Raw genomic sequence first — 27747 nt, 5'->3', positions numbered from 1 at the left:
GCTAAACCCAAAGCATATAGGCCAACACAACAAATTAGACAAGAGAGAAAGGAAGAGGTGAAGAAGGGCCACACAAGTACAAATCAGGATACGCAGGAAGCAAAACTAAGGTCAACCATAAACGGCTGAAATGCCAATATACCAATGCTCATAGTATAGGGAAGAGAGAGAGTTTGAAATCCTAGTATCTGATCCTTCTGTGATATTGTACCTTTCCAGGGAAAATCCTTGAAAAGATAATCAAGTGGAGAAGTTGTGAACAGCTAGAAATGAACAAGGTGATCACAGTACTAGAAGCCAGTATGATTTTGTTAAAAATAGACCATGCCAGATAAACCATATATCCTTCTTTGATAAAATGACTAAATTAGTGGATCAAAGAAATGCTGTGGACATAGTATACTTATACTTCAGTAAGGAATTTGACAACGAAGACCACTGTCTGCTTCTTGGTAAGACAGAAAAATGTGGGAATCTACCACCAAATGGATTTGTAATAGGCTGACCAACTGCCCCCAGCATGTAGTCCTTATCTACATAGAGTGAAGTATGCAGTAGGGTACCTCAAGGTTCTGTCTTGGGCCCAGTACTTTTCAACATCTTCATGAATGATCTATGGGGGGATAGAAGGGGAACTCATCACATTTGCAGATGACACCAAGCCGGGGGGAATTGCTAACCCTTTGGAACATAGGCTCAAGATCCTGATAGATCTTGACAGATCACTTATGTAACAAGATGTAGTTCAATTGTGAGAAAAGTGAAGTCCTGTATTTAGATAGGAAAAACCAAATGCAGAGGTACAAAATAGGTGGTACCTGGCTCAACAGTAGTAACTGTTAGAAAGATCAAGGTGTACCAATAGGGGAAATATTTGTAGCCCAGGGGTAAAATGAGGGGTGCTTGATGTTCTCTGAGCTTGATTGTTTTCTTGCACATTTCATTGCTCAAACTAGGTAGCATCATCAACAGATCTAGGTGGCCTAATGGACCACTACTTACGTATGAGCCAGCAATGTGCTGCAGCTGCCAAATACGCCCATGCAGTTCTGGTGGTCTGCATCAACAGAGGGATAACATCAAGATCATGAGAAGTGATAATAATGCTTTACTATTGCTCTAGTGAGGCTACAATTGGAATACTGCATACATTTCTGGTCACCAGGATACAAAAAAGTGTTGAAACCTTAGAAAGTGAGCAAAGAAGAGCAACAAAAATGATAAAAGGGTCTGGAGGCTAAATTGTATGATGACTGGTTGAAGAAAGCTAGGTTTTCTAACTTATTGAAAAAAAAGGATTAGGGGGGACATGATTACTGTCTTTCAGTACTTGAGGGGCTGTCACAGAGCAGAAGGGATAGACTTATTCTCCAAAGCAACAGATGACAAGGCAAGAAATAATGGATGGAAGCTTGTTAAAAATAAATCAAAGCTAGAAGTAAGGAGAAATTTCCTAACAGTGAGAACAACTAATCAATGGAATAGCTTGCCTCCTGGAGTTTTGGGTGTTCCATTATTGGAAGTTTTAAAAAATGGACTGGACAACCATTTGACTGAGAAGATATAAGGTCTCCTGACTGAGGTCATTCCAGCTCTAAGTTCTATAGAGGTCTCTGGGAAAATCTGCCTCCAACCTGGTCCCTTTAAAGGTAGACTTCATTTCTTTTTAATATACTGAGATAGATCAAGTCTCTGCTATTGGATATCCCACGGTTAAGCAATTTTTGAAGGACTGCTAAACTTGTACAGATTTTTAAGAGTTAATTATTGCCTTCTTTTTGTAGTGGTTGTCCTAGAAATCAACTTTCTTGAAAACAGATGCTCCTATTAAAGAGTTCAGGCCAATAAGGTTCAGGAGGAAATTTCTCTATGCAAGTCATGTATCAACAGTATAAACACCAAATAAGTGAGTGCAAGGACTAATGTTTATTAGCATTTCTTTGCTGTGCCTCATAATAATATTGTGAATAAAAAGATTTGGGAAATATTAGAGGACCAAGCCTTTTAGATTTTTTTTAATCTCTAGATAAAAAAAAATCTGATTTTATTCTGTAAAATAGGTATTGATTAGAAATACATGGAATCATATGCCAATGGCAGAAATTATGAATAATATAGGACATATGGTTGCAGTGTGGACAAACATCAGTGCTCAAATTAATACTGGAAGGATCAGAAGACAAGACAATGTTTCCCCTCCTGCTTAGTTGTAATAGTTGCACTGCACAGGTAGTCCTCGACTTACAACCAGAATTGAGCCCAAATTTTTGTTGCTAAGTGAGACATTTGTTAAGTGAGTTTTACCCCATTTTACAACTTTTCTTGCCACAGTTAAATGAATTGTTGCAATTGTTGAATTAATAAGTGAATCTGGTTTGCCCATTGACTTTGTCAGAAGGTTGTAAAAGGTGTTCATGTGATGAGACACTGTAAGCATCATAAATATGAACCAGTTGCCAAGCATCCAAATATTGGTCATGTGACCACGAGGATGCTACAATGATCGTAAGTGTGAAAAATGGTCATAAGTCACTTTTTTCAAAGACTCACAACTTCAAATGGTCACTAAATGAATTGTTTTAAGTTGAGGATTACCTGTACAGAACAGTTGTGCATTTAGATGACTACTAAAAGAGCCAGTTTGAGGAGAGTAACCAGATCTTCCAAGTCATATATTTTAATCCCATATTGGTAAAGATTAATAAGAGTTTTAGCCATTTAAAACTCATTTATATTAAGATATTCTGCAATGAATACTTAAGAACTCAATACTTGTATATTAATTCAGATATAAATTTCACTATGTTCAATGGTTTTATCCTCTGATAAGATTAAAACTCCAGTCTCATTTACATTAAAGCAGGGGTGTCAAACTCGCCATGTCACATGTCATGTCGCAACGTATCGTGACTTTTTCCCCCTTGCTGGAGCTGGGGTGGGTGCAGCTTCCGTGTGACACATCCGGTCCGCGGGCCGGCATTAAAAGGAAAAAATTAATCTACTCATTTTTCTCCTGCAATAGGTTTTTTTATTTTCTGTTTTCTAAACCAAATGCTCATAAGGTTACTGTTTCAGAAATGCTTCAAAAATTATAAATCAGTTGGTTTGAGGAGTAAAAAACATTACTGATGGCAGTTTTCATCACTGTTCAGCTATTTTTTAATATTTTATATCTCATATATTTTTTAATCTTTGAAAGGAACCTAAGAACTAAGTAATATTGATGTAAAAGTAATATTAATTAAGAATGGCTGTTTTTCTTCTCTCCTGCTAGTAAGTCACTACTGCTTAGCCTAAGGGCTCTTTTGAGGTATTGAATAATTTATTGAGCCAGCTGCATAATAAAACAAGGTAAGTCATGGCTCAATGATCAACTAACAGGCTATGTTTGCTTTTTTTTCCCAGCAAGAGGGTTTATCTAACAAATTTAAATTCTCCAACTCTGATTGTTTATAAAAACGTGCTGCAGAAAAGCCCAATTGTTTGTTTCTTATAGCATATTCCAAACAACAACAATAAAAATACGAATTCCTTTTTCAGACAATAAAGTAAAGTGAGGATGCATAATTAAGCACTACATTAGTTTTCAAAGAACAGGAGCCATGTATGAGTAGAATATCTAAGGAGCTGTATGTTGCACACTGACTATACAACTTTGCACTGAACAAATATTAAAAGAATCATCTATGGTTTTGGTTGATATATTTGCATGGGGAACCAACAAATATTTTCTCTGATAAACCATAATTGGACTTACCAAATAATTTATAAGTTGACTGAAAAAGTATCATTCTGTCATCTTGCTTGAAATGATTTATTTCTAGTTGATATTGCAAAGTTGCTTTGTAAATGATATGGTTTTGACTGTTAGCAAGATTAATTGTGGGCTATGACCAAGGAAAAAATACTTGTCCTGCACTTTCTGACTCTATTAACCACTGCAACGCAACAAGGGGATTGCAGATCTCCTTCCCAATTATACATGTTTTTCAGATAAAGCTAATTGTTTTTGGTATCATCAATTCCATCTTATATGGTAAAATTTTCTTTAGAATGGGAGTAAAGAAAGTTGTTGGTCTGCTTTTCAAATACAGGTAGTCCTTGAATTACAACCATTGATTTAGTGACTGTTTGAAGTTACAACACTGAAAAAAGCGACTTACATCTGTTTTTCATACTTACAGCTGTTGCAACATACCCATTATCACATGATCAAAATCCAGGAGTTTAGCAACTAGTTCATATTTATGACAGCGGCAGTGTTCTGGGGTCACGTAATCACCTTTTGCAACCTTCTAACAAGGAAAGTCAACCATGGTATTAACTTAACTGTGACAGAAAGGTCATAAACTCTCTTTGGGGCTCAATTGTGGTTTTAGGTCAAGGACTACCTGTAAAAATATTTTTGGCTGTTTCTGAATAGTATACAAACCTGTTCTTCATTAGACGGACTTCTCTTTTTCGTGCTGCTTCTTCTGCTGGTTGAGTGGGAAGAGCTGGGGAAGATGCCATGACGACACCAGGTGCAATGGTGCTTGTGGGTGCTGTGCGAATTTGGTAGGTCTGAACATCTCCTGAAGCAGCTAGAAAGAGTTACAAAAATGTTATATTTGACAGTACTGGAAGACAATTCTTAAAAAGATTTGAAAATCTGTTAATATTATCCATTTAGTTGGCAGTTCTCTTAGTGTAACTGGCATGGTTGACTGCAACTCTCACTGCAAAAATACAAAGTTTCTGCTGTTCCGTATTTATAGAAATAACATACAATTCTCGAGCATTTCTGTTTGCATTGACAATCCTCTTTGACTTCTTTCTCCTATCCCTCTCAGTTTACTTTGATCCCTGATCACTTTCCTTCTGAAACTACTTAAAACAATCTCTCCCCCTTCCTGTTCACATTTCAAAATATCCTGCCCAAACCACCTTTGAGATTCAAAGGATATTTTTATCTGCATACTGGGTTTTTTTTGGCTTCTTTTACCCAGTCTTATGCCTCTCTTCCCTCTCTCCAACCCCTTCTCCCAGAACCATTGCTCTTGTTCTTTATCTTTTCCCCTCACAGTGTATCTGCTATCAAGATTCTACCATTTTTCTGCCCTTACATTTCCCACGTTTTCTCCTAAGGTTTCCTCTCTCTCATATGGTATAGATTCAGATATCTTTTCTAACTCAACAAATATGTTCAACTCAACCTGAACAAACTACTAGGCTTTCCAGGAATCATATAATAGAATTAGTTTATATTGTGCTACAATTAACTATGATTAACAAGCATTATCAGGTGGCCGAAATAATATAAATCCCAGATGCATAGAGAAAAAAAATATAGAAAATACAAACAGGTCTACTAAGATGTAAATATACGATAAATGTATCAATTTACCCTACATATAAATGATCACCATATTATAGTCTACTGCTGTAATGGTAAACCGTAAGATCCATACATTTTATAAATGTGGTTCCTGTCTCTGATGTCTCGTTCTTTTAACTTTTTTCTTTTTAATCAATGATATTTATTTCAAAGACAGGGTACTAAAAAACAACAAAAACAAAAAGACAACCCCTGCCCAAATTACAAACACAACAAAATTAATAAATAATAATAAAAATAATTAAAAAGCGTGCAGAATCAGCATTAAACATTGTCCATCCTGGTTGAATGTTTCCCTCCCTTGCACAGTGGATCTACAAATAATTATAAGCTTCCTCATCTATACTTGCTTTATTTATTATACTACTATTTTACATCACAATTCTTTAAAAAAATCTAAAATATAGAAATCTAATCTCTTCTCTCACCTCTTATCTGTTAACTCTAAAAAAAACAAAACCCTTGTTAACTAGCGGCCCAAAGAAATAAGATTATCTTAACTATCTCCATTATTACATTAAACTTGCAGAAACCCCATGGATGACTTCCATTCTCTTATAAACATGTCCATTGTTTCTAACCCATGCAGTTAATTTCACCATCTCTGCCAACTTAATCAATTCCAGTTGATCATCTTTCATCCATTTTATAATTCTGTTATATTTTTTATATTATATTTTATATATTATATATTTTTATATTAATATCCTTTTCCACATTTTCTGATTTCTGCAGATAGAACTGGACAGCTCAGGTTTCCTGCCTGAGCAAGGGGTTGGACTAGATGACCTCCAAGGTCCCTTCCATCTTCTTCTTCTTCTTCTTCTTCTTCTTCTTCTTCTTCTTATTATTATTATTATTATTATTATTATTATTATTATCATCATCATCATCATCATCATCATCATCATCATCATCATCATCATCATTGTCATCATTACCACCACCTCCTCTGTGCCCTTTTCCTCATTTTCTGATAGGCCTCTAATTGTATTTTTATTTTTTTTTCTAATGTGGCAATTAGTGTCCTTGTTAATTCATATCCAATTATTATATATCTAGAGTTTTCCACCCCTTCATGGATTACTGCCTTGTCGTGGCGAAGGGGCTTGCGTAATTCAATGAAGCTATGAACTATGCCGTGCAGGGCCACCCAAGACGGACAGGTCATAGCAGAGAGTTCTGACAAAACGTGATCCACTGGACAATGAAATGGCAACCACTCCAGTATCTTTGCCATGAAAACCCTATGGACAGTACCAAAAGGCAAAACGATATGACGCTGGAAGATGAGCCCCTCAGGTCGGAAGGCGTCCAATATGCTACTGGGGAAGAGCAGAGGGCTAGTACTACTAGCGCCAGAAAGAATGAAGCGACTGGGCCAAAGCCAAAAGGACACTCAGCTGTGGATGTATCTGGTGGTGAAAGGAAAGTCCGATGCTGTAAAGATTTTTTCTCCATAGGAACCTGGAATGTAAGATCCATGAATCAAGGCAAGCTGGACGTGGTCAAACAAGAGATGACAAGACTGAACATCGACATCTTAGGTATCAGCGAACTAAAATGGACAGGAATGGGTGAATTTAATTCAGATGACCATCAGGTATACTACTGCGGACAAGAATCCCTCAGAAGAAATGGAGTAGCCTTCATAGTCAATAAAAGAGTAGGAAAAGCAATACTGGGATACAATCCTCAAAATGACAGAATGATCTCAGTTCGAATCCAAGGCAAACCATTCAATATCACAGTAGTCCAAGTCTATGCCCCAACCACCGGTGCTGAAGAGGATGAAATTGACCGGTTCTATGAAGCTGAGCTTGTCGATCAGAAGGTCGGCAGTTTGGCGGGTCGAATCCCGAGTGCCGCATAACAGAATGAGCGCCTGTTACTCGTCCCAGCTTCTGCCAACCTAGCAGTTTGAAAGCACGTAAAAATGCAAGTAGAAAAATAGGGACCACTACGGTGGGAAGGTAACAGCGTTCCGTGTGCCTTTGGTGTCTAGTCATGCCGGCCACATGACCACGGAGACGTCCTCAGACAAGCGCTGGCTCTTTGGCTTTGAAACGGAGATGAGCACCGGCCCCTTTTATGAAGCCCTACAGCACCTTATAGAACTAACACCAAAAAATGATGTCCTTATCATCATGGGGGATTGGAATGCTAAAGTAGGATGCCAAAAGATAAAAGGAATAACAGGCAAGTTTGGCCTTGGAGTACAAAATGAAGCAGGGTACAGGCTGATAGAATTTTGTCAAGAGAATACGATGGTCATAGCAAACACTCTTTTCCAACAACCCAAGAGACGGCTCTACACATGGACATCACCAGACGGTCAACACAGAAATCAGATTGACTATGTGCTCTGCAGCCAAAGATGGAGAAGCTCTATACAGTCAGTAAAAACAAGACCAGGAGCTGACTGTGGCTTAGACCACGAGCTTCTCGTTGCAAAATTTAGGCTTAAACTGAAGAAAGTAGGGAAAAGCGCTAGGCCATTCAGGTATGAACTAAATCATATCCCTGACGAATATACAGTAGAGGTGACAAATAGATTTAAGGAATTAGATCTGATAGACAGAGTGCCTGAAGAACTATGGACAGAGGTTCGCAACATTGCACAAGAAGTAGGAACTAAAACCATCCCAAAGAAAAAGAAATGCAAGAAAGCAAAATGGCTGTCTGAGGAAGCTTTGCAAATAGCTGAGGAAAGGAGGGAAGTGAAAGGCAAGGGAGAAAAAGAAAGATACACCTAACTGAATGCAGAATTCCAGAGAATAGCTAGAAGAGATAAGAATGCCTTCTTAAATGAACAGTGCAAAGAAATAGAAGAAAACAATAGAATAGGGAGGACCAGAGATCTCTTCAAGAAAAGTGGAGAGATGAAGGGAACGTTTCATGCAAAAATGGGCATGATAAAGGACCAAAATGGCAGGGACCTAGCAGAAGCAGAAGAGATTAAGAAGAGCTGGCAAAATTACACAGAAGAATTATGTAAGAATGAACTTAACGTCCCTGATAACCACGATGAGGTGGTCACTGACCTCGAGCCAGACATCCTAGAATGTGAAGTGAAGTGGGCCTTAGGAAAGCTGAGCAACAACAAAGCTAGTGGAGGTGACAGTATTCCAGCTGAGCTATTCAAAATCTTAAAAGATGATGCAGTAAAAGGGCTACACTCAATTTGCCAGCAAATTTGGAAAACTCAACAGTGGCCACAGGATTGGAAAAGATCAGTTTACATTCCAATTCCAAAGAAAGGCAGTGCCAAAGAATGTTCAAACTACCACACCATTGCACTCATTTCACATGCTAGTAAAGTTGTGCTTAAAATCCTACAAGCTAGACTCCAGCAGTATGTGGATCGAGAACTACCAGAAGTACAGGCAGGATTTTGAAGAGGCAGAGGAACTAGAGATCAAATTGCCAACATACGCTGGATCATGGGGAAAGCTAGGGAGTTCCAGAAAAACATCTACTTCTGCTTCATTGACTATGCTAAAGCCTTTGATTGCGCGGATCACAACAAAGTGTGGCAAGTTCTTAAAGAGATGGGAGTACCAGACCATCTTATTTGTCTCTTGAGAAACCTATATGCGGGTCAAGAAGCAGTGAGACCTGGACACGGAACCACTGATTGGTTCAAAATTGGGAAAGGAGTCCGGCAAGGCTCTATACTGTTGCCCTGCCTATTTAACTTATATGCAGAGCACATCATGAGAAAGGCAGGGCTAGATGAATCAAAAGTTAGAATTAAGTTTGCCGGGAGAAATATCAACAACTTAAGATATGCAGATGATACCACTCTAATGGCAGAAAATGAAGAAGAACTAAAGAGCCTCTTGTTGTGGGTGAAGAAGGAGAGTGCAAACGTTGGGTTGAAACTTAACATTAAGAAAACCAAGATCATGGCATCTAGCCCTCTCAATTCCTGGCAAATAGATAGGGAAGAAATGGAGGTAGTGACAGATTTTATTTTCCTGGGCTCCAAGATCACTGCAGATGGGGACTGTAGCCAAGAAATTAAAAGATGCTTGCTCCTGGGGAGGAAAGCCATGGCAAATCTAGACAGCACACTAAAAAGCAGAGACCTCACCCTGTCAAGAAAAGTGTGTATACTCAAGGCTATGGTCTTTCCAGTTGCATTGTATGGCAGTGAAAGTTGGACCATAAGAAAGGCTGAGCGCCAAAGAATTGAGGCCTTTGAACTATGGTGCTGGAGAAGATTCCTGTGAGTCCGTTGGACTGCAAGGCAATCAAACTGGTTAGTCCTAGAGGAGATCAACCCTGACTGCTCTTTAGAAGGCCAGATCCTGAATTTGAAACTCAAATACTTTGGCCACCTAATGAGAAGGAAGGACTCACTGGAGAAGAGCCTAATGCTGGGAAAGATTGAGGGCAAGAGAAGGGGATGACAGAGAATGAGGTGGCTGGATGGAGTCACTGAAGCAGTAGGCGTGAGCTTAAATGGACTCCAGAAGATGGTAAAGGACAGGAAGGCCTGGAGGAACATTGTCCATGCGGTCATGATGGGTGAGACACGATTTCGCAACTAACAACAAGAGTTTTCCAATATTGGGCAATTAATTATTTTAGCTATTTTAATTATTCTTAATTTTTAAGCTTGAGATATGGTGCTGTAAATAAATGCAGGAAGCCTAATTCTGGGGACCATTCAATTCTTTAAGTGATAGTATCTCCTCAAAACTTTTACATCAAAAGATATAGCTTTATCAAATTTATTTTTGAGAACCCCTCTAATATTTGGAAAAATAATTTTGATTTACATGTGCCAATCTAACTGGAGTCACGTGCTAGCAATGTATAATCTTTCCACTGCAGTTCTTGCATTGAAACAAAGATTAATCCATCCACTTTTCATAGTTTCTTCTAGTTTGCCTTATGTATGTAATTATCAAGATCTGTATCCTAACCTTCCTTTAAACTATGTGATGGATCTCCTGTCAGCTGCCACCTCACACTTGCAACCATTATCAGCTGCCATGAACTCTGGGGGGGAGGGGGCGGGGCTTGTTGGGAGAGGGGATGCTTCAAGGAAAATGACAGTTCAATGTATCTTTCAGAGTAGCTTCAAAGTCAAGCAGCTGGGAACTGAACAGAGCGGCATACTAAACCTAGGCCTGAAAGTGACATCTTGTTTGAATTTGATTAGACAGGGGGACCAGTGATGGGAGGCAACTAAGGGAGGGAATAGTTACGATTTGGGAATTTTGGTGCACAATCTTCAATTCTGGCTATGCATCACTGTAGTTCACTTGACTTCTACTAAACTATACATTTCTCAACAAATGGAGTTAAGGATCATTCTTAATCAGAGGTTCAAGCTGACATCTCCTCCTTGCAATAATAACCTATAGTTCTGATAGTATAGTTGCTCCAAAAACTGTTGCTACTAATAAAGCTGAAGAGAATTTGGAGAAAATTTGAAATAAAACTTTAAAGAAAAGATTAAAGAGATTATTTGCTAAAAGTTTAGAGGGAGGCAATGTGAACTAGCTCAAATGAAATCTTGGGCTAATTTCACATAAACCCATTTCTAATTTCCAACCCTATTGTGTTAGATATCAGTATAAATTGCTGGTAGAAATTATCTGTCCCATTCCTGCAACCGTCTATTTAAAAGGGACAGAAAATTGTAAGAAACAAGGCAGCAAAGGCATGCAGAGCATGGCCTCTGGAATTCTTTCTAACCTCTTTACCAGGAATGGCCTCCAATAGCCTCTGAATTTATTTCCGTATATGTGCATGTTATGTTTGCATTTCTGTTCTCCCTTAAGTTTACATATTCCTGTCAGACAGAAAAAATGTGTATGATTATAGCTCTTGCTTGTTTCAGCTCTGTTCCTGATATCTTTAGATTTTATTTGAAGAAAGAAAAGTCTCTCCTATTCTAATAACTAGCACTTTTAACAATTTCACAAATAAAAAGAATGAATTAATGAATAAATAAAGCATCAACCTTGAGTAAATCATTTAAGAATGTCCTTATCCTACCTTGTACCACTACTTGGTTGCTGGGTACCAAAATTTGTTGTCCATCAGTAGTCTGTGCATACTGTAAAATGGTGGTACCCGGCTGGGTTGCAGCTGCATTGGTCATAGTTAGAGTCTGCAGGCCTTGGACTCCATCCGTGCCATTGTTTGCTAACTGGATGGCACCTCCCTGGGTGATAGCAACTGGAAACAGGCAAAAGCAGGTAAACAATTCCGATATTAAGAACATTATAAATAATCTGAAAATAAGGTTGTTTAAAACATTTAATGTTATGCTGTTTCCTGTGATTACAGAGACATTTTCTTGATGCAGCAATTTTGATAAGTGATAGATAAATCACTACACAAAGCAATGCTGAAAACTATTTTGTCAATGGCATGTTTTTCTTAAACCTGTTATGGCAGAACAGCTGAAGCATCTCGCCCCAAAAAAATCATTAAAAGAGTTTACTAATCTACTTCTGAAGAGATATTGAATTTTGTTCATCATGTAGGAAAGTGTAATTTATTATATGCATTTTTGCAAGATGTGACTTTTTAAAGATTACAATTTGTTTTCTAATTCAATCAATCCAGATACTAGCATTTAATAACAATATGCATTTATTGTGTGATTCCTTGATTTTTTGGTAATGAAAAGTATATGTAATTTGTTAAATTTGTTGGTGATAATTTTTTTGCTGTTGATTAATAAAATTAATAAAGTAATAAAAATTAGCTATTTGTTTCTAATAACCGAGCTCTGTTCATTCCAATGGTCTAGAGCAGGGGTGTCAAACTCAATTTCATTGAGGGCCGCATCAGCATCATGGTTGCCCTCAGGGGCCGGGTGGGTATGGCCAGGGTGGGCGTGGCCTGCTGGGTGGGCATGGCCAGCTCTACATCGTTGGCATCAAGGGTGCCTATGGGGGCCTGGACAGGAGTGGGACAGATCTGAGGGTCTCTGGCAGAAGGAGGGTCTCTGGGCCAGGGCCAAGGCAGTGGGGGCCGTTCCCTCACTGTTTCCAGGATGGCTTCGCGGGCCACATGAAACCACTTTGCGGGCCGGATCTGGCCCCCGGGCCTTGTGTTTGACATGTCTGGTCTAGAGGTTAAGGTACCAGGCTAGAAAGTGTGAGTTCAGTTTCCGTCTTAGCCATGAAAGTCACCTGGGTGACCTTGGTCGTTATTCTCTCAGCCAAACCCCTCTCAGAGGATTATTGTGGGAAAAATAGGAGGGGGAAGGTGTATTGGTTATTTTCGCAGCCTTGAGTCATTTGTAAAAGAAATAAAGATAGGATACTAATAAATAAAATAAACAATGGTTTCCCCTCGATATTTTGTTCTTCTTACATCTTTTTAATCAGTTTCATCCTTCATCAGTTGCTTTCTTCCCTGTTGCTTCCACGTTAGTTTGTTTAGCACTTCACATACAATTATTGTTCTTAATTTTTTTCTGTACTTATTTCTGTATCCATTTTCATGAATCTCCTCAGTCTGCTACACCTCACTCAGGCTGCAATAAGAATACCATTCACACATGGCCCCTCATCCAATGCTGCCAGCATCAGTTCCTCAACTTCACCACATATACACCAATCCATTCATGCAGACAATACCTGCATGCACAGCATTGCCATATTGATGATGGATATCAGCAACACCAGTCCCTAAAAGAAAATCAGGACCACACTGGGGACCAGAGCAAATAATAATCATAAAACTCTTATGTCCTTCATCCACCCTCCCAGCCTTGATCACTGAACATGTAAGGGTGATTTCACATGGCAATGCTTCCGTCATGAGATAAATTAGAACACAAATCATGCTTTCATGCAGTAGCTATTGTTGAGCAAGTATTATATATTATAATCATTCTCAATATGAATTAAGTGCAACATTTTACTGCCTGGAAACTATTCACTTCAACTGAAGGTGTAAACTGGTCCTTAAAGCCAAGATCGTATGTGAACAGGTGAAGAGTATTCTATCCTTTACAGTGAAGTGGGCAATAAAATACCTGCTAGGAAAGTAATGGGACTGAACTATATCCATAGCATTAAGAAGGGCACTAGAAGGCACAGGACATGCTAATTTTCTAAGACATGTTTAATCAAAACAAAACACCTGTATAACAATGCTTAACTAATTTTCATTTGCCCTGTTCCTTTGTTGATATGCCACACTTGTATGCTATTGGTTTGTTTAATCCGAAAGTGACAAATATGGAGCTCTGAACATTTTCCAGAGGGGAAATTATAATTCCAGAGGGGAAATAAAATATAAATGATGCATTTTTTACATTTAATTAAGACTTTATATACTTTTCCTTTCCTACTATTGTATAAGAAACAGAGATCACGTACTATATTGCCCACTGCTTGTTTGATAAATTGGAGTTGGCACGGTGACAGTAGTAATAGCAGGTGCTGTTGCTTCTTCTTCAGACTTTTCTTCCTCAATTCTTGGCACTCCTGGGGCATCTGAGGACAAATCATTCAATATTTTCCTAAAAAAAAAATAATGTTGGAGAAATCTTAACCAATCCATTAACTACCATGTTTATAATAATCTGACAATACACGTAACAGCAGACTTGTGGAGAAACCTGAGAGTATTGTGAATCCAACCTAATCGTAGTCAATTACATATTTCTTGGAAGTATGGCATGAAAGCAATTGTACTTCTGCTCTTGCAAGAATTCAGATATAAGCTGTATCAAAGATAATAATCTGTAATATACTTGTCCTTATTCATGAATTATTAATAGCACTGAAATTTAAAATCAAGTATTATGTGCTATGAGAAATGAAAAGATATTGAAAATACGTAGCTTAGATTTTAGATTTTGGCTGTGGTTTGTTTTAATATAATTTCTGAACGTTTCATTACCAAACTAAGTAACATGTACATAGCCAAAAACTAAGTTTCTTTTGCCCTCCAAATCAACTGCTCACAGCAATTTTAACTATACTTCTCTTCCCTCTCATCCCACCTTTTCAGTACTTGTGTACTTTTATTCTGTACTTCTCACAATTGAAAAAGAATAACCAGAACGCTGCATTATATCTTAAAAGTAATCATATTAGAGATTTCTTAGATTCTACTAGATGGTGCTTAAGGGCCTCTTTTTAATCATAGTAGCAGTATTACTACTACTACCGCTTATAATAATAGTTATATACCAGGAAGGCCTACTGATACTGGAGAGACCAAAATGGCCTAAGAAGGACCAAATGAAGAACTGAAAAGTGGCATGGGAAAAGAAAGTATTACATGGTCAGTACTTTAAAAAAAAAATAACAGGTAAAGCAGATAATAAGACCTGGCAATGGTTAAGAACAAGAAAGTTGAATGGGCTAATTCTGGCTGCACAAGACCAAAGCCTTAAGAACAAATGCATACAAAGCTAGAACTGGGAACACAGCAACAGGCAGCAAGTATTTCTTCTGGAAATAAACTGAAGAAACAGTGGACCACCTGGTTAGCTGCTGCAAGAAGATCTCACAGAGTACAAACAATGGCATGACAAAATAGCAACGACACTGGATTGGAAGATCTGCAAAAATTAGCAATTGCCTGCAAGCAAGAACTGGTGGGATCATAAAATACAGAAAGTAAAAGAAAATGAAGAAGATAAAATGCTTTGGAATTTTAGAATTCAAAGAGACAGGTATCTGCCACATAACACGCCAGACTTAACACCTGTCAATAAGAAAGACAAAAAAGTCTGGATAGTGGATATGGTAGTGACCTTGAGAAAGTGGAATAGAAGAGAAGGAAATGGAGAAGATAACAAAATACAAAGACCTGCAAATAAAAATAGAATGACTATAACAAAAGAAAACAAAGGTAGTACAAATGGTAATAGGTCCCTGGGGTGCAATCCCAAAACAACTGGAGCACTCTGCATTGACAAATTCACTAACCCTCAATTGCAAAAGGCAGCTTTACCTGGAACAGCTTACATCCTGCGATGATTACACCTTCAGCACTCACCATAAAATGTTAACATCTGCCTATCCCAGATCTTTGGAAAGGACTGAATAGGTGGATAAAAATGCCAAATCCAGTCTGAACATCTGGCTGACTGTGCAATGAGCCATAATTATATTTATATTGCCAAGTCATAAGATTTTATGATTAGAGAAATACTTACTGAACTGTTAATAAGTACTAAGAACATGACTTTTAGTAAGCAGGTTAGGAACTAAAAACTTAAGGGAATAAGCATGAAACTATGATACCAAGGATAAAATGGCTATGGAGCTACAAGATTCCCAGTGAAAGTCGTTAAATATGAGAGTGGTAAAGATAAAGACAGGTAAGATTAGTCAGAGCTGTAAGCAAGTAATTAAGAGAATTAATTTAATTTAATTTAATTTATTAATATTTCTATACCGCCCTTCTCCCGAAGGACTCAGGGCGGTGTACAGGGCAAGAATAAAACACAGAGATTTACAAAAGATAAAAGATAATTAAATACATGCCCAATTAAAAATACAGTTAATACATAGTAAAAAAACCAATAAAAATAGTAAAAACCCCACCAATCCCCCCTCAGGCCAGGCCGGCTTGCTCGAACAAGTATGTTTTCAGATCGCGGCGAAAGGAGCGAAGATCGGGCGCCGTCCGGAGCTCAACCGGTAACTGGTTCCATAGCTCTGGGGCGCCCACAGAGAAGGATCTCCCCCTGGGGGCCACCAGTCGACATTCTCTGACCGGTGGCACCCTGAGGAGGCCCTCTCTGTGGGAACGCACAGGGCGGAGGGAAGTAGACGCCGGCAGCAGGTGTTCCCTAAGGTACTCCGGACCCCTGCCATGTAGGGCTTTAAACACCAATTAAGAAATTGAGGGCATTTTATGCTGTCTAAAGAACAGAATTTGGAGATAGGATAGCATCTTCTAGCTACTGATACAAATTAGCTAGAGGTGGGGAGGGGGAACCAAACTGGCACTGTCAAGGGCTTGCTGACAGACCACAAGCTTAGATTGAATCTTAAGCTTTCTCAGATCTAAGCCTTACTTCCTGTTATTTGTAGAAGTTAAAACGCCCCAGGAACTCAATGGAGAATCAGCACACTTGTTCCCTTCTATAAATCTTCCATTCCACCCATTTCATAGCAATTAAAATCTTTGACTGAATTTTATTACAATGAAATGAAAAGCAACTGGTCTGATTTTACCATGCATACATTCTAACAAAATGTAAGAAAAATCTGATGTAAACTACTGAGAAAGGGCATATAGTATCTTTTCTGGGTATTCATCAGTTAAAATAAACAATATTTCTTACACAACTGGACAAAACTGGCTTTAGTAATCTGATTATTTGGTGATCACTGGTTCTCAATAAAAAAAATATTGTGGAACTTTCTTTTACAGACTGTGCTTGAAATAATACAGCAAATAACACTGTTAACACTTTACAATTAATCTGACTGATTGTTTCATACACAAACAGATGCCTAATCATTATTTCTCCAAATGGGAGACTATTCTAAGGAAAGCATCTTACATATTAATAAACAGAAGAATGAACCTATGCCTTTAAATATAAATGTTACAAATTTATGTCTTCCCACTTTGCTTGCAAACAACTGATTAAAGTAACCAATCATCCTACCATAGTATTTCCCTCACGAAACTTAGCAGCATATTCATGCTATGTAAGATGGATGTCAAGGCCCACTTCAAAACTTCATCCCAAGAAAGTCAAACTCGTGGAAGTAGATTCTTTCAAAAGGATCTTTTATTAGGAGAAGTTGATAGCAGGCATACTAGACAGGATCTGACGATTTCCCACTCAGATTGATATGTTAAAGTGTCCCAAGCAAAACCCCACCCCATAGTTCATCCAGCCAGTTCAAACAGGCCAATCCCCAAGTGTTAGGCTCCATGTGGGAAAAGGGAGATAACATCAGGCCAGCTCCGGCAGCGAGGTTTTGGCAGCTTTTCGCACCTTCTTCTGGGAGTGCAGAGATAACTCAGTTGCCAGAGGTTGTATTCCTTTCTTCTCACCCCCTTTACTAGCTGACAACAGGGGGAGAGATGGTTCACAGAGAAATATGCAGGAAAGCAAAGTGTTACATTGTAGCGATAGAGGAAGTCAAGGAAATAACCTGCAAGCACTCCCCCCTCCCCCCAGGAGTATGGCAGAACCCAGGAAGAGAAGAGAGCAAGATTCAGGTCAGGATGAAAGAGGGAAGAAAAGGATTGGGTTAGGAGGGGGGAAGGGGAACCCTGTAGATATGGGTTCTGACAATGGAACTGAATGCAACACCTTACAGTCCAATTATAGTCCATGCTGCCCAGTCATGATCCATATTCCAGATCTGCCTGCTACTATATTCTAATAGAGGGATCTTCAAACTAGGCCCTTTTATGACTTGTGGACTTCGAACTCCCAGAATTCCTCAGCCAGCATGCCGGCACTCCCTGAGCGGTGGCACCCTAAGGAGGCCCTCCCTATGGAAGCGCACAGGACGATGGGAAGTTGATACTGGCAGCAGGTGCTCCCTAAGATAATCCGGGCCCATGCCATTTAGGGCTTTATAGGTCATCACCAGCAGCTTGAATCTCACCCGGAGGGCAACTGGAAGCCAATGCAGCTCGCGGAGAAGAGGCGTTACACGGGAGTATCGGGAGACTCCCATCACAACTCGCGCGGCTGCATTCTGCACCAGCTGAAGCCTCCAAGTGGTCCTCAAGGGCAGCCCCATGTAGAAAGCGTTGCAGTAGTCTAACCGGGAGGTCATGAGCACATGAGTGACTGTGCTTAGGGCATCTTGGTCCAGATAGGGCCGCAACTGGCGCACCAGGCGAACCTGGGCAAAAGCCCCCCTGGTCACGGCTCCTATATGATCTTCCAAACTGAGCCATGAATCCAGGAGGACACCCAAGTTGCGAGCCCTATCAACGGGGGGTAACACCTCACCCCCCCATAGTTAGCGATGGGCAAAGCTGGTTCTCCCGAGATGCCGGTATGTACAGCCACTCAGTCTTGGCGGGATTGAGTCGAAGCCTGTTTCTCCCCATCCAAACCCGGACCGCCTCTAGGCAACGGGACATCACGTCGAGGGCATCACTGGGTTGGTTCGGGGTGGAAAGAAAGAGCTGGGTATCATCAGCATACTGATGATACCCCACCCCGAAACCACGAATGAGCTCACCCAGCGGCTTCATGTAGATGTTGAACAAGAGGGGAGAGAGGACCGACCCCTGAGGAACTCCACAAATGAGAGGCCTCAGGGCGGATCTCTGCCCTCCAGTCAACACTGACTGCGAGTGGACCAGGAGGTAGGAGGAGAACCACTGTAAAACAGTGCCCCCCACTCCCAACCCCGAGACGCCGCAGTAGGATACCATGGTCGATGGTATCAAAAGCCGCTGAGAGATCTAACAGGACCAGGACAGAGGAACAACCCCTGTCCCGAGCCCGCCAGAGATCATTCACCAGCTCAACCAATGCCGTCTCCGTGCTGTACCCGGGCCTAAAGCCTGATTAGTACAGGTCTAGATAATCAGCTTCCTCCAGGAACAAAGGAAGCTGATGCGCCACCACGCTCTCACAACCTTCGCTAAAAAGCGAAGGTTAGAGACCGGACATAGTTGTTCAAAATAGCCGGGTCCAGAGCAGGCTTCTTGAGGAGGCAGTAGGGAAGGTACCACTTCAAGGCAGTAGGGAAGGTACCCTCTCTCAAAGAAGCAGTTATTACTGCCTGGAACCAGCCTCGTGTCTCCTCCCGAGCTGAATACACCAGCCAGGAGGGGCACAGGTCCAATAAACATGTGGTGGAACTCAGTCTCCTCATGATCCTGTCCACCTCATCTGGGGTCACAGGATCGAATTCACTCCAAATGACATTCTCAAGACCGCTCGATTCCTCCCCATCAGTCTCTGCCCAGTCAGAGTCCAGACCGGCCCAAATCTGAGCGATTTAGTCCGCAAGATGATGACTACACTCTTCGGCCCACCCTGCAAGGGCCCCTCCCTCACCTCCTGATTGAGGGAGCGGGTCACCCTAAACAGGGCGGCCAGGCGGTTATCTGCGGACGCGATGAGGGCAGCGAAGTAATTAGACTTCGCTTCCTCATCGCCGCGAGGTAAGACCTCGTAGCGGCTCTCAACCGCAATCAGTCAGATTCAGATCGGCTGGATCTCCAACAGCTCTCCAGACCCCGTCTCCGATGCTTCATCTCCCAGAGCTCCACAGAAAACCATGGGGCCCATCGGGATCTGCGCCGGATCAGGGGTCGCAAGGGTACAACACGGTCGAGCGCCTCGGTGGCAGCCCTTTCCCAGGCCTCTACCAAGGCGTCGGCTGGGCTGTGAGTGAGGGAAATAGGTATAGACCCAAGCGTCATCTGGAACTGTTCCGGATCCATTAGGCGCCTGGGGCGGAACCACCTGGTTGGTTCCGCAGCCCAGCAGCGAGGGGTGGCAAAACGGAAGGCCAACCGCAGGAGATGATGGACAGGGGGACAATAGTTGGCGAGCCCCCTCCCAGATCATCAACCCACTGTCCAGATAGAAAAAACTAGGTTGAGAGTGTGACCCCCCCTCATGAGTCGGACCCTGAATTATTTGGGTCAGGTCCATGGCTGTCATGGAGGCCATGATCTCCCGAGCTAACTCTGACGATCCCCCCAAGGAAGGAAGGTTATAGTCGCCCAGAGCTATAAGTCTGGGAAACTCAACCACCAACCTTGAAAGGGCGTCGAGAAGCCCGGGCAGGGCCGTTGCTATACTGCTGGGTGCCAGGTATGTCAGCAACAAGCCCAACTGAGCCCCAGGGCCGCACCTCAGGAGGAGTGACTCACTCCCGCCCATCTGTACAACAGTGGTTTCCCACGGACATAAGGTCTCCCGTATAACCACCGCCACACCCCTGCCCCTACCCTGAGCCCGCGGCCAGTGAAGCACACAGAAACCTGGAGGGCAAAGCTCAGTCAGAGGGACACCTCCCTCTGAGCCCAACCAGGTTTCCGTAATGCATGCCAGATCCGTGCATTCCTCCTCGATCAAATCACAGAGGGGAGCTTTGTTCACAACGGATCTGGCATTAAAATATAGCAGCCTGAGCTCAGGGGCCTGATCCCCCGCACCCCCGGATAAGCGAGTACCAACCGGAGGGTCGGAGTGCGCCACCGCTTGAAGGCAGCGGGGGCGTGATCCCAGATGTTGATATGGCCCTCCGTGTAACCGCCTGCTGCCATTCCCAATCGTCGTGGGGATTTGAAACCCCACCCCACTGTTGGGAAAACTGGAGGTTCCCAACCCCAACCCCGTCTCACCGGGAACCATCTCAGGCCCGGACTGACAACCGGTTGATAAAATACACCCCATATCCCTCCCAACTTTACCATTCCCCCCCCCTAACCCCTTAAAACAATCAGCTAAAAAACATACCAGGGGCCTCTTAATACGTTTCCACCAATGGCCCCTGTCCATGCCCAACCACCTCTCGGGGTCCCAACAATTGGGCCCGTCCTTAAGGGAAGTAGAAGAAAGAGCAACAGGTCGTACCCAGGAAGGAACCCTCCTGAGGGCATACAAGTCCGCGCTAGAATAACACAACTGAACCACTTAGGGCAGTTATGAGCAGCTAGATGGTCAACTAATACTGAAATGATGTTATAGTAATATTAAGTCCGGAGAGTGTCTGAGATCCACCGATCCGGTCCTGCTCTCACCCGAGTCGGCAACCAGACAAAGGAGCCACAACTGTCCTCTCACAACAGTTGAATCTGGGGTAGACTGATCACGAAGTACCGGGATAGACCCATCCCAACTGATCTCTCACATCAGTGGGATGGGTTGATGGTCAATTCAACCACCCTCTCACCACGGTCGATTCCCGGGTCCATTCCAGGCTATTTAAAGGAAAGTCACGGGAGCAAGAACATATATACCATGTGCATGTCCAGCCAAGCCGACCCAATGGGTGGCAAGATGGTAATTGGCGGAGGTGTTCCAGGGACATGCTTCCGGTGGGGGGGCCACCGCATCAAAAAGCGGTGCCCATAAACAGTTCCAAGGCGCAAAATTGCGGCCACGGTCAATCTTCAAGCCGCCATGATATCCTGGCCATTGTCACCGTTCCAAAAGGAAGGAAAACAAAACAGCGTCTACCAACTGTTCCAAGGTGCTACATCAATCCTCGGCCATCACAATCTCCCAGGCCACAGCTGCCACTCCAAGGAGGGAGAGAGGGGGCCTCCTAGCCACCGTTGTCACTCTGGAAGAGGGAAGAGTCTTCACGCCGCAAAAACGGCACCTGTCAGCTGATTCCAAGGCGGCAAAATCAATCTTCAGCTGCCATAATCTCCCAGCTGTCACTGCCACTCCGGGGGGGGGAGGCCACAGCGCCATAAAAACGGCATCCACCAGTTGTTCTAAGGCGGCGAGATCAGTCTGCAGCCGCCAAAGCCTCTCAAACCCCACCACCATTCCGGAGTTGAAGTCCACAAGTCATAAAAGGGTCAAGTTTGAATACCCTTATTCTAATTATAGGATGGAACATCTAGCAAATGTTTCATATGTTGACCTACTGAATGCAGGCATTACAATATTACATTTATACCTGTAAGAAGGTCGCCTAGAAAGAATTTCCCTTCGTTTCTGAGAGTCGGTGACACTGTCCACAGATTCCTGTGAATCTTCACTTTCTGCAATAGTGGAGATCTAGATATAAAAGTATAGTAATGTTATGATTTTAAACATTATTAACAAGGTACTATTTGAAAATCATAAAAACATCTTTTATGTATGTTTGCAAAATCAGGAAAACAGAAGCGTATTAAGCAAGATAATATCATTATTTAATTTAATGAAAGTTTAGGAAAAATTAAGGAACACAAAAAATAAAACGGAAAAACAATGATCTTTTGGGGTATGTATCAGTTAAAACAAAGCATAGTATCTCTTATGCAACTGCACAAAAACTGGCTTAAGTAATCTGATTTTTGGGTGATCATATTCCAATGTAGCTGCACTTTAAATAACCCAATCTGTCAGAACCCATTCCTATTTCAGTTTTATCTATCCCAAAATCAAATCTCACCTTTCCCTGGGTTCTGCCATACTCCCAAGGGAGAGGGGGGATGTGCTGTGGGTTTATTGCCTCTACTTCCTCTATCTGCTACAATGTAACCTTTTGCTTTATTGCCTGTGTCCTCTATCCACTACAATGTAACAATTTGCTTCCTGCATTCTCTCTCTCTCTCTCTCTCTGAACTTTATCTCCCTAAACTGTCAGGTAGAACAAGGGAGGAAATAAGGAATGTAACCTCAGTGCCTGGTTTATTTCTAAGCTCTCAGAGGAAGGTGTGAAGAAGCAGCCGACCATCGCTGCATGAACTGGAGCCGGACCAATGTTATCTCCCCTTTTCCCACAATGGACCTAACACCTGGGGATTGGCCGTCCCATACCGGCCAGGTGGACTATGGGGTGGGTTCTTGCTTGGGGATACTTTAATCTATTGCTCAGCACAGGAAATCTCAGATCCTGTCTATTATGCCTGCTACCAACTACTCTTAATAAAAGTTCCTGTTGGAAGAAATTGTTTCCAAGAGTTCTGCTTTCTTAAGATGTGGGGTTGAAGTGGGATTGAAATATTTAAAAATATTTGTAGGATTTTAGATTTATTAAATTCCTGTCCTAGTAAATATTAATATCAGAACAAAATAGAAAGAAAAATATTTCTGATGTTATAGTTATAAGCAAGAGCTATAGTTATGGTATTTGTCTATTTCACTTATTCACATCTTTAAGAATGAAAAGTTCCACAAAATTAATAAAAGATCTATCTAATCTAGCATCAGGATTTCAATCATGATCAGCCAGATATTTTAGAAAGGCAACCACAAAGTAATTTATATAGTTCCCGCTATACTTATAAATTAACAACATGATGGAAACTTATTTAGGAAGATACCAGACTCATATTAAATATTTAGATTTTGTCATTTTGGAGAAGTATATAAGCCTTTTATTTTAAACCAAAAATGAAAACTATTTTCTTACTCAGGACATATGAACTATTTAAAATGACTAACTAATACACAAATATGGAAATACATTATCTCTTTCTTAAAATAATTTTTATGTACGTTTTATTTTGTTCTTGTTATAGTGATATATTAACTAGATAAATACAATTAATAGAAGCATGTGTGTATGTAGTTTTAACAATACAAAGATATATTACTGTTCAGCAGGAATTAAAATGGTTACTATTTTCTTGAGATGGACTACATATTCTATCACAAACATTTTCAACCTGTTATTTCCTCCAATGAAGATGTGACACAACCCATGTTCTTAGTATTTTTAATCTGAATCAGAAAGAAAACTTTATTGAGAAAAACTTTGACAGAGGAGACAAACCATTTTAGCAATAAAGCTCCAAGGTCCCATCTGAGCACATTCTGAAGTAACTTTTTACCCTAACCAGTGTGTACAGTATATATTCTTCTATTAGGGAAGTCGCAATTCAAATTTAAGACAAAAAACTTAAGCAGTATAGATTATCTGTGGAATAATAAAAGAGGACTATCACAAGGCATTGTTTAGAACTCACATTCATCCTGCTATTTTCAATTTTTTTATTGAAAATAAACGGAGAAAAAAAAGTTATAGTTAAAAATCTTACAGATAAGAAAAAAAACACTGTCAGAAAAAATAGACTTACAAATAAATAGTAAAGAAAGTTAAATATTTGGGAATATACTTAACGGCAAGATGTGCAACGATAAAAGAAGATAATTATATAAAATTACTAAATCAAACAAAATTAATTTGGAAAAATGGAAAACTTACAACTACCAGTGTTAGGAAGAATAGCTACTGTGAAAATGAATATTTTATCAAAATTCCGTTTTTTTATTTCAAACAGTACCTATAAAAATAGAGAAAAACCTTTTTGATGATTTGAATACACTGATCTCGAAATTTATTTGACAAGGAAGGAAAGCCAGAATTAAACTGAAAACATTACAAGAAGCTAAAGAAAATGGAGGATTTGGACTACTAAATTGGATCTTACATTACCAAGCATGTGCTCTAACATGGTTAAAATAATGGATAACCCTTAGAAAACAAAAGGTTGCTATATTTAGAAGGACATGACTTGCAACTTGGACGGCACACATTTTTATGGTATGAAAAGAATAAAACCCATAGATATTTCCAAAACCACTACATAAGAAACACATTATTATTTGTACAGGAAAAGATAAAACCAAAAATCTATACAAAAATCCCTGGATGGCTATCAACGATGGAAGCTTTTGTTCACCCAAACTTAAGTTAAATTTGAGAAAATTCTAACATATAAGGATATTCTGAACACAGATGGGAAATTAAAATCTAAACAAGAGTTAGAAGATCTATGACTTATCATAGTGGCCTTGACTGCAAATGTAATAGAGGTATGATAAAGATGTTAAAATATATCATTTTTATAAAGACCAGACAATGTTTGATCAGATATTTCTGACTTCTGATGAAAAACTGATTAAGAAATTGTATAACCTTTTATTGAATTTGAAAATGGAAGATGAACAAGTAAAAGAAACAATGATAGTATGGGCAAAATTTTTGGATACAATATAGAATTAGATAAATGGCAAAATCTTTGGGAAAGAAACTATAAATTGACAATGGCAACTTCATATAAAGAAAACTTATATAAAATGTTTTATAGATGGCATCTTCCACCTGTCAGATTAGCAAAAATGTTTAAAAATATGTCTAGTAAATGCTGGAAATGTAATCAAAATCCAGGTACATATTATCACCTGTGGTGGACATGTGTTAAAGCAAAAACATTTTGGACAAAAAGACAGAGTTGGTTAGAAAAGATGTTAGGGAAACACATAGATTTTAAACCTGAACTTTTTTTTATTAGGCATAATTCCAGAAAAATTTGATAAACAAAAGTGTATGTTTAACATTACATGTATTAACAGCAGTGAGGACTGCATTTGCATAGCACTGGAAAAAAGAAAAAAAACACCATTGGATGAAGAGATAATCAAGAAAATACTGGACTGTGCTGAAATGGATAGACTTACATCAAGAATCAAAGAAAAAGAAGACACAGAATATTTTCAAACATGGAACCTATTTTATCAATGGCTGGAAAAATGAGATAGAGTAAGAACTTAACTTCTATTACTAAACAAAAAATTAACCCAAACATGTTGTTCATTAAGCACTAATGAATTGTAATAACTGAAAATTAATAAAATATTTTTTTAAAAAAGAAATCACATTCATAAAATTAAATTGGTACGTCATAGGTATATATATGGCTAATATAGCTCAGTATAAAGCAATTTCCCAGTAGTTCTATGTTTTTTTGGTAATTTTAAAAATACCTTCAATTTACCTGAACTGTCTGGACTTGTGGAGACTGAATAACCGACGGCTGGGCAGCTTGAATAACGCCATGGACTTGAACTGTCTGTCCATTAGGCAATTGCACTAAGGTCACGGTGGGAGCAGAAGATGTTGCATGAGCTGCAGGCATGGATACCTAATGAAAGAGTGACACATTTTTAAAACATTTAATGTCAATGTAAGTATAGGAAACTCCCAGTTGGCAGACCATTTGCAACTCCTAAATGACTCTTGTGTGGCTTGCCACAGGTTCCCAGATCTCACCAGCTACCTATCTTGCACCAACCCTTGCTTCTACCAAAGTTCCTAAGTTAACATTCTATTCCAGTTATATAGTCACACTTTGTTAAGCAGATGCATTTGGATGCAATATTTGAACTACTTGGATAAAATTAGCAATGATTAGCTTTTGTAAGAAATCTAGAAATATATACCTACAATCAGTTATGTAGGCTTTCCTTTGATGCAATTAATATCATTAACTTTATTTAGCTAGCTCTATAAAATTATGAAACTTCCAATATGCAAAAAATTTGTGACATGCTACAGGGATCCTGCAGGAATTGTGAACATGCACATTGTTTATGATGAATTAGAAGTCATCATTTCAGTTTTTCATCAGAAACATCCAAGGATGTGAATATCCTTTTGCTTTGTACAGACTTAGTACTAACTTTTAAAGCTAATTGCAAAGCAGTGAATATTTTATTTTCAAATCCCTAAAAATCCACTATATTTTTCATATAAGTGTTCACTATTAGGTTGTGCAATGTACTTTTGAACAATTTACTATTCTCACATTTGAAGCATTTGGTGGCCATACTCAGTGAGAAGTTATGATCAGTTGATCATATAAAGTGCTATGAAAATGAATATTAGTAATGGTTATTGGAATCAGATTATTTCTCTAACAGAAGATACAGTAAGTCTAGCAACTGTATAATACTCTCTGCATTTTCTATCCCTTGCTAGTCCAATCTGTTACCCCTTGCACCAATTATACAGGTAGTCCTCAATCTACGGCCACAATTGAGCCCAAAATTTATGTTGTTAAGTGAGAAATTTGTTTAGGAAATTTTTGCCATTTTACCATTTTTCTTGCCACATTTATTAAGTGAATCATTGCAGTTGTTAAATTAGTAACACGGTTGTTAAGTGAATCTAGTTTCCCTATTGACCTTGCTTATCAGGAGGTCACAAAAGGTGATCACATGACTCCAGGACACTGCATCCATCATAAATGTGAATCAGTTGTCAAGCACCTGAATATAAATCATGTGACCATGGGGATGCTACAACAGTCATAAGTGTAAAAAATGGTCATTAAGTTCCTTTTTTCAGTGCCACTGTAACTTCGAAGGGTCACTAAACGAACTGTTGTTTAAATTGAGGACTACCTGTATAGGCAAATTTATATAGGTGAATATTGTTCTGGTCGATACAACTATTAAGAAAACAATTATTTTTTGTCTACTGACAATATATTGAAAGGCTGTGTTTGACTTACTGCAATTAATGGGATTTTAAAAGCCTTTGTTTCTATTAAAATACAATATTACAATTCTAAATATTTTTAAAAAGTGGTTTGTTTTTTTCTTTTTGCTCTGAATGGGAGCCACAAAATTAACTTAATGATTATTGCCAAGGCTACTTCTTGAATCTACAACATGTCATTAAACACTACATGGCAACTAGCATATTTCTTATTGTATCTGACTTAAAAAATAAATAAATACAAGTATTCTGCAAAGCAAATTGCCAGTCTCCATGTTCATCTTTATTTCCAAAACTGCCTCTTAGAATCAAATAGACCCCATAAAATGGTGAATAGCTTTAATCTGAAATATGCCTACAGAGTTGGAAAAGAATAAAACTATGTAGAAGGACTACATAGGTTGGCAGATTGTATTTTGGTATATTCATGCTTTACACAGATGCATAAAACATTACAAGTTAAAACATTCTCAG

At 39.7% G+C, this 27747-nt stretch overlaps 1 protein-coding gene across 2 annotated transcripts in view; it reads right to left on the bottom strand.

Annotated features, from left to right (window-relative positions):
• CREB1 (cAMP responsive element binding protein 1) overlaps window positions 1–27747 on the bottom strand; it is a 54576-nt gene that overhangs the window by 6192 nt on the left and 20637 nt on the right. For both annotated transcript variants that reach the window (XM_083354946.1, XM_083354945.1), the window contains exons 3-7: window positions 25769–25915; window positions 21958–22058; window positions 13738–13880; window positions 11393–11575; window positions 4433–4583 (exon numbers count right to left, since the gene is read on the bottom strand). In XM_083354946.1, coding sequence (XP_083211072.1) covers window positions 4433–4583; window positions 11393–11575; window positions 13738–13880; window positions 21958–22058; window positions 25769–25915 — 725 coding nt within the window. The remainder of the gene's footprint in view (window positions 1–4432; window positions 4584–11392; window positions 11576–13737; window positions 13881–21957; window positions 22059–25768; window positions 25916–27747) is intronic.

This window comes from Vipera ursinii, assembly GCF_947247035.1.
Source record: "Vipera ursinii genome assembly, chromosome: 1".
Taxonomy (NCBI): domain Eukaryota; kingdom Metazoa; phylum Chordata; class Lepidosauria; order Squamata; family Viperidae; genus Vipera; species Vipera ursinii.
Note: the sequence above shows the minus strand (reverse complement) of the source record. Positions and strands in the feature narration are given on the sequence as shown.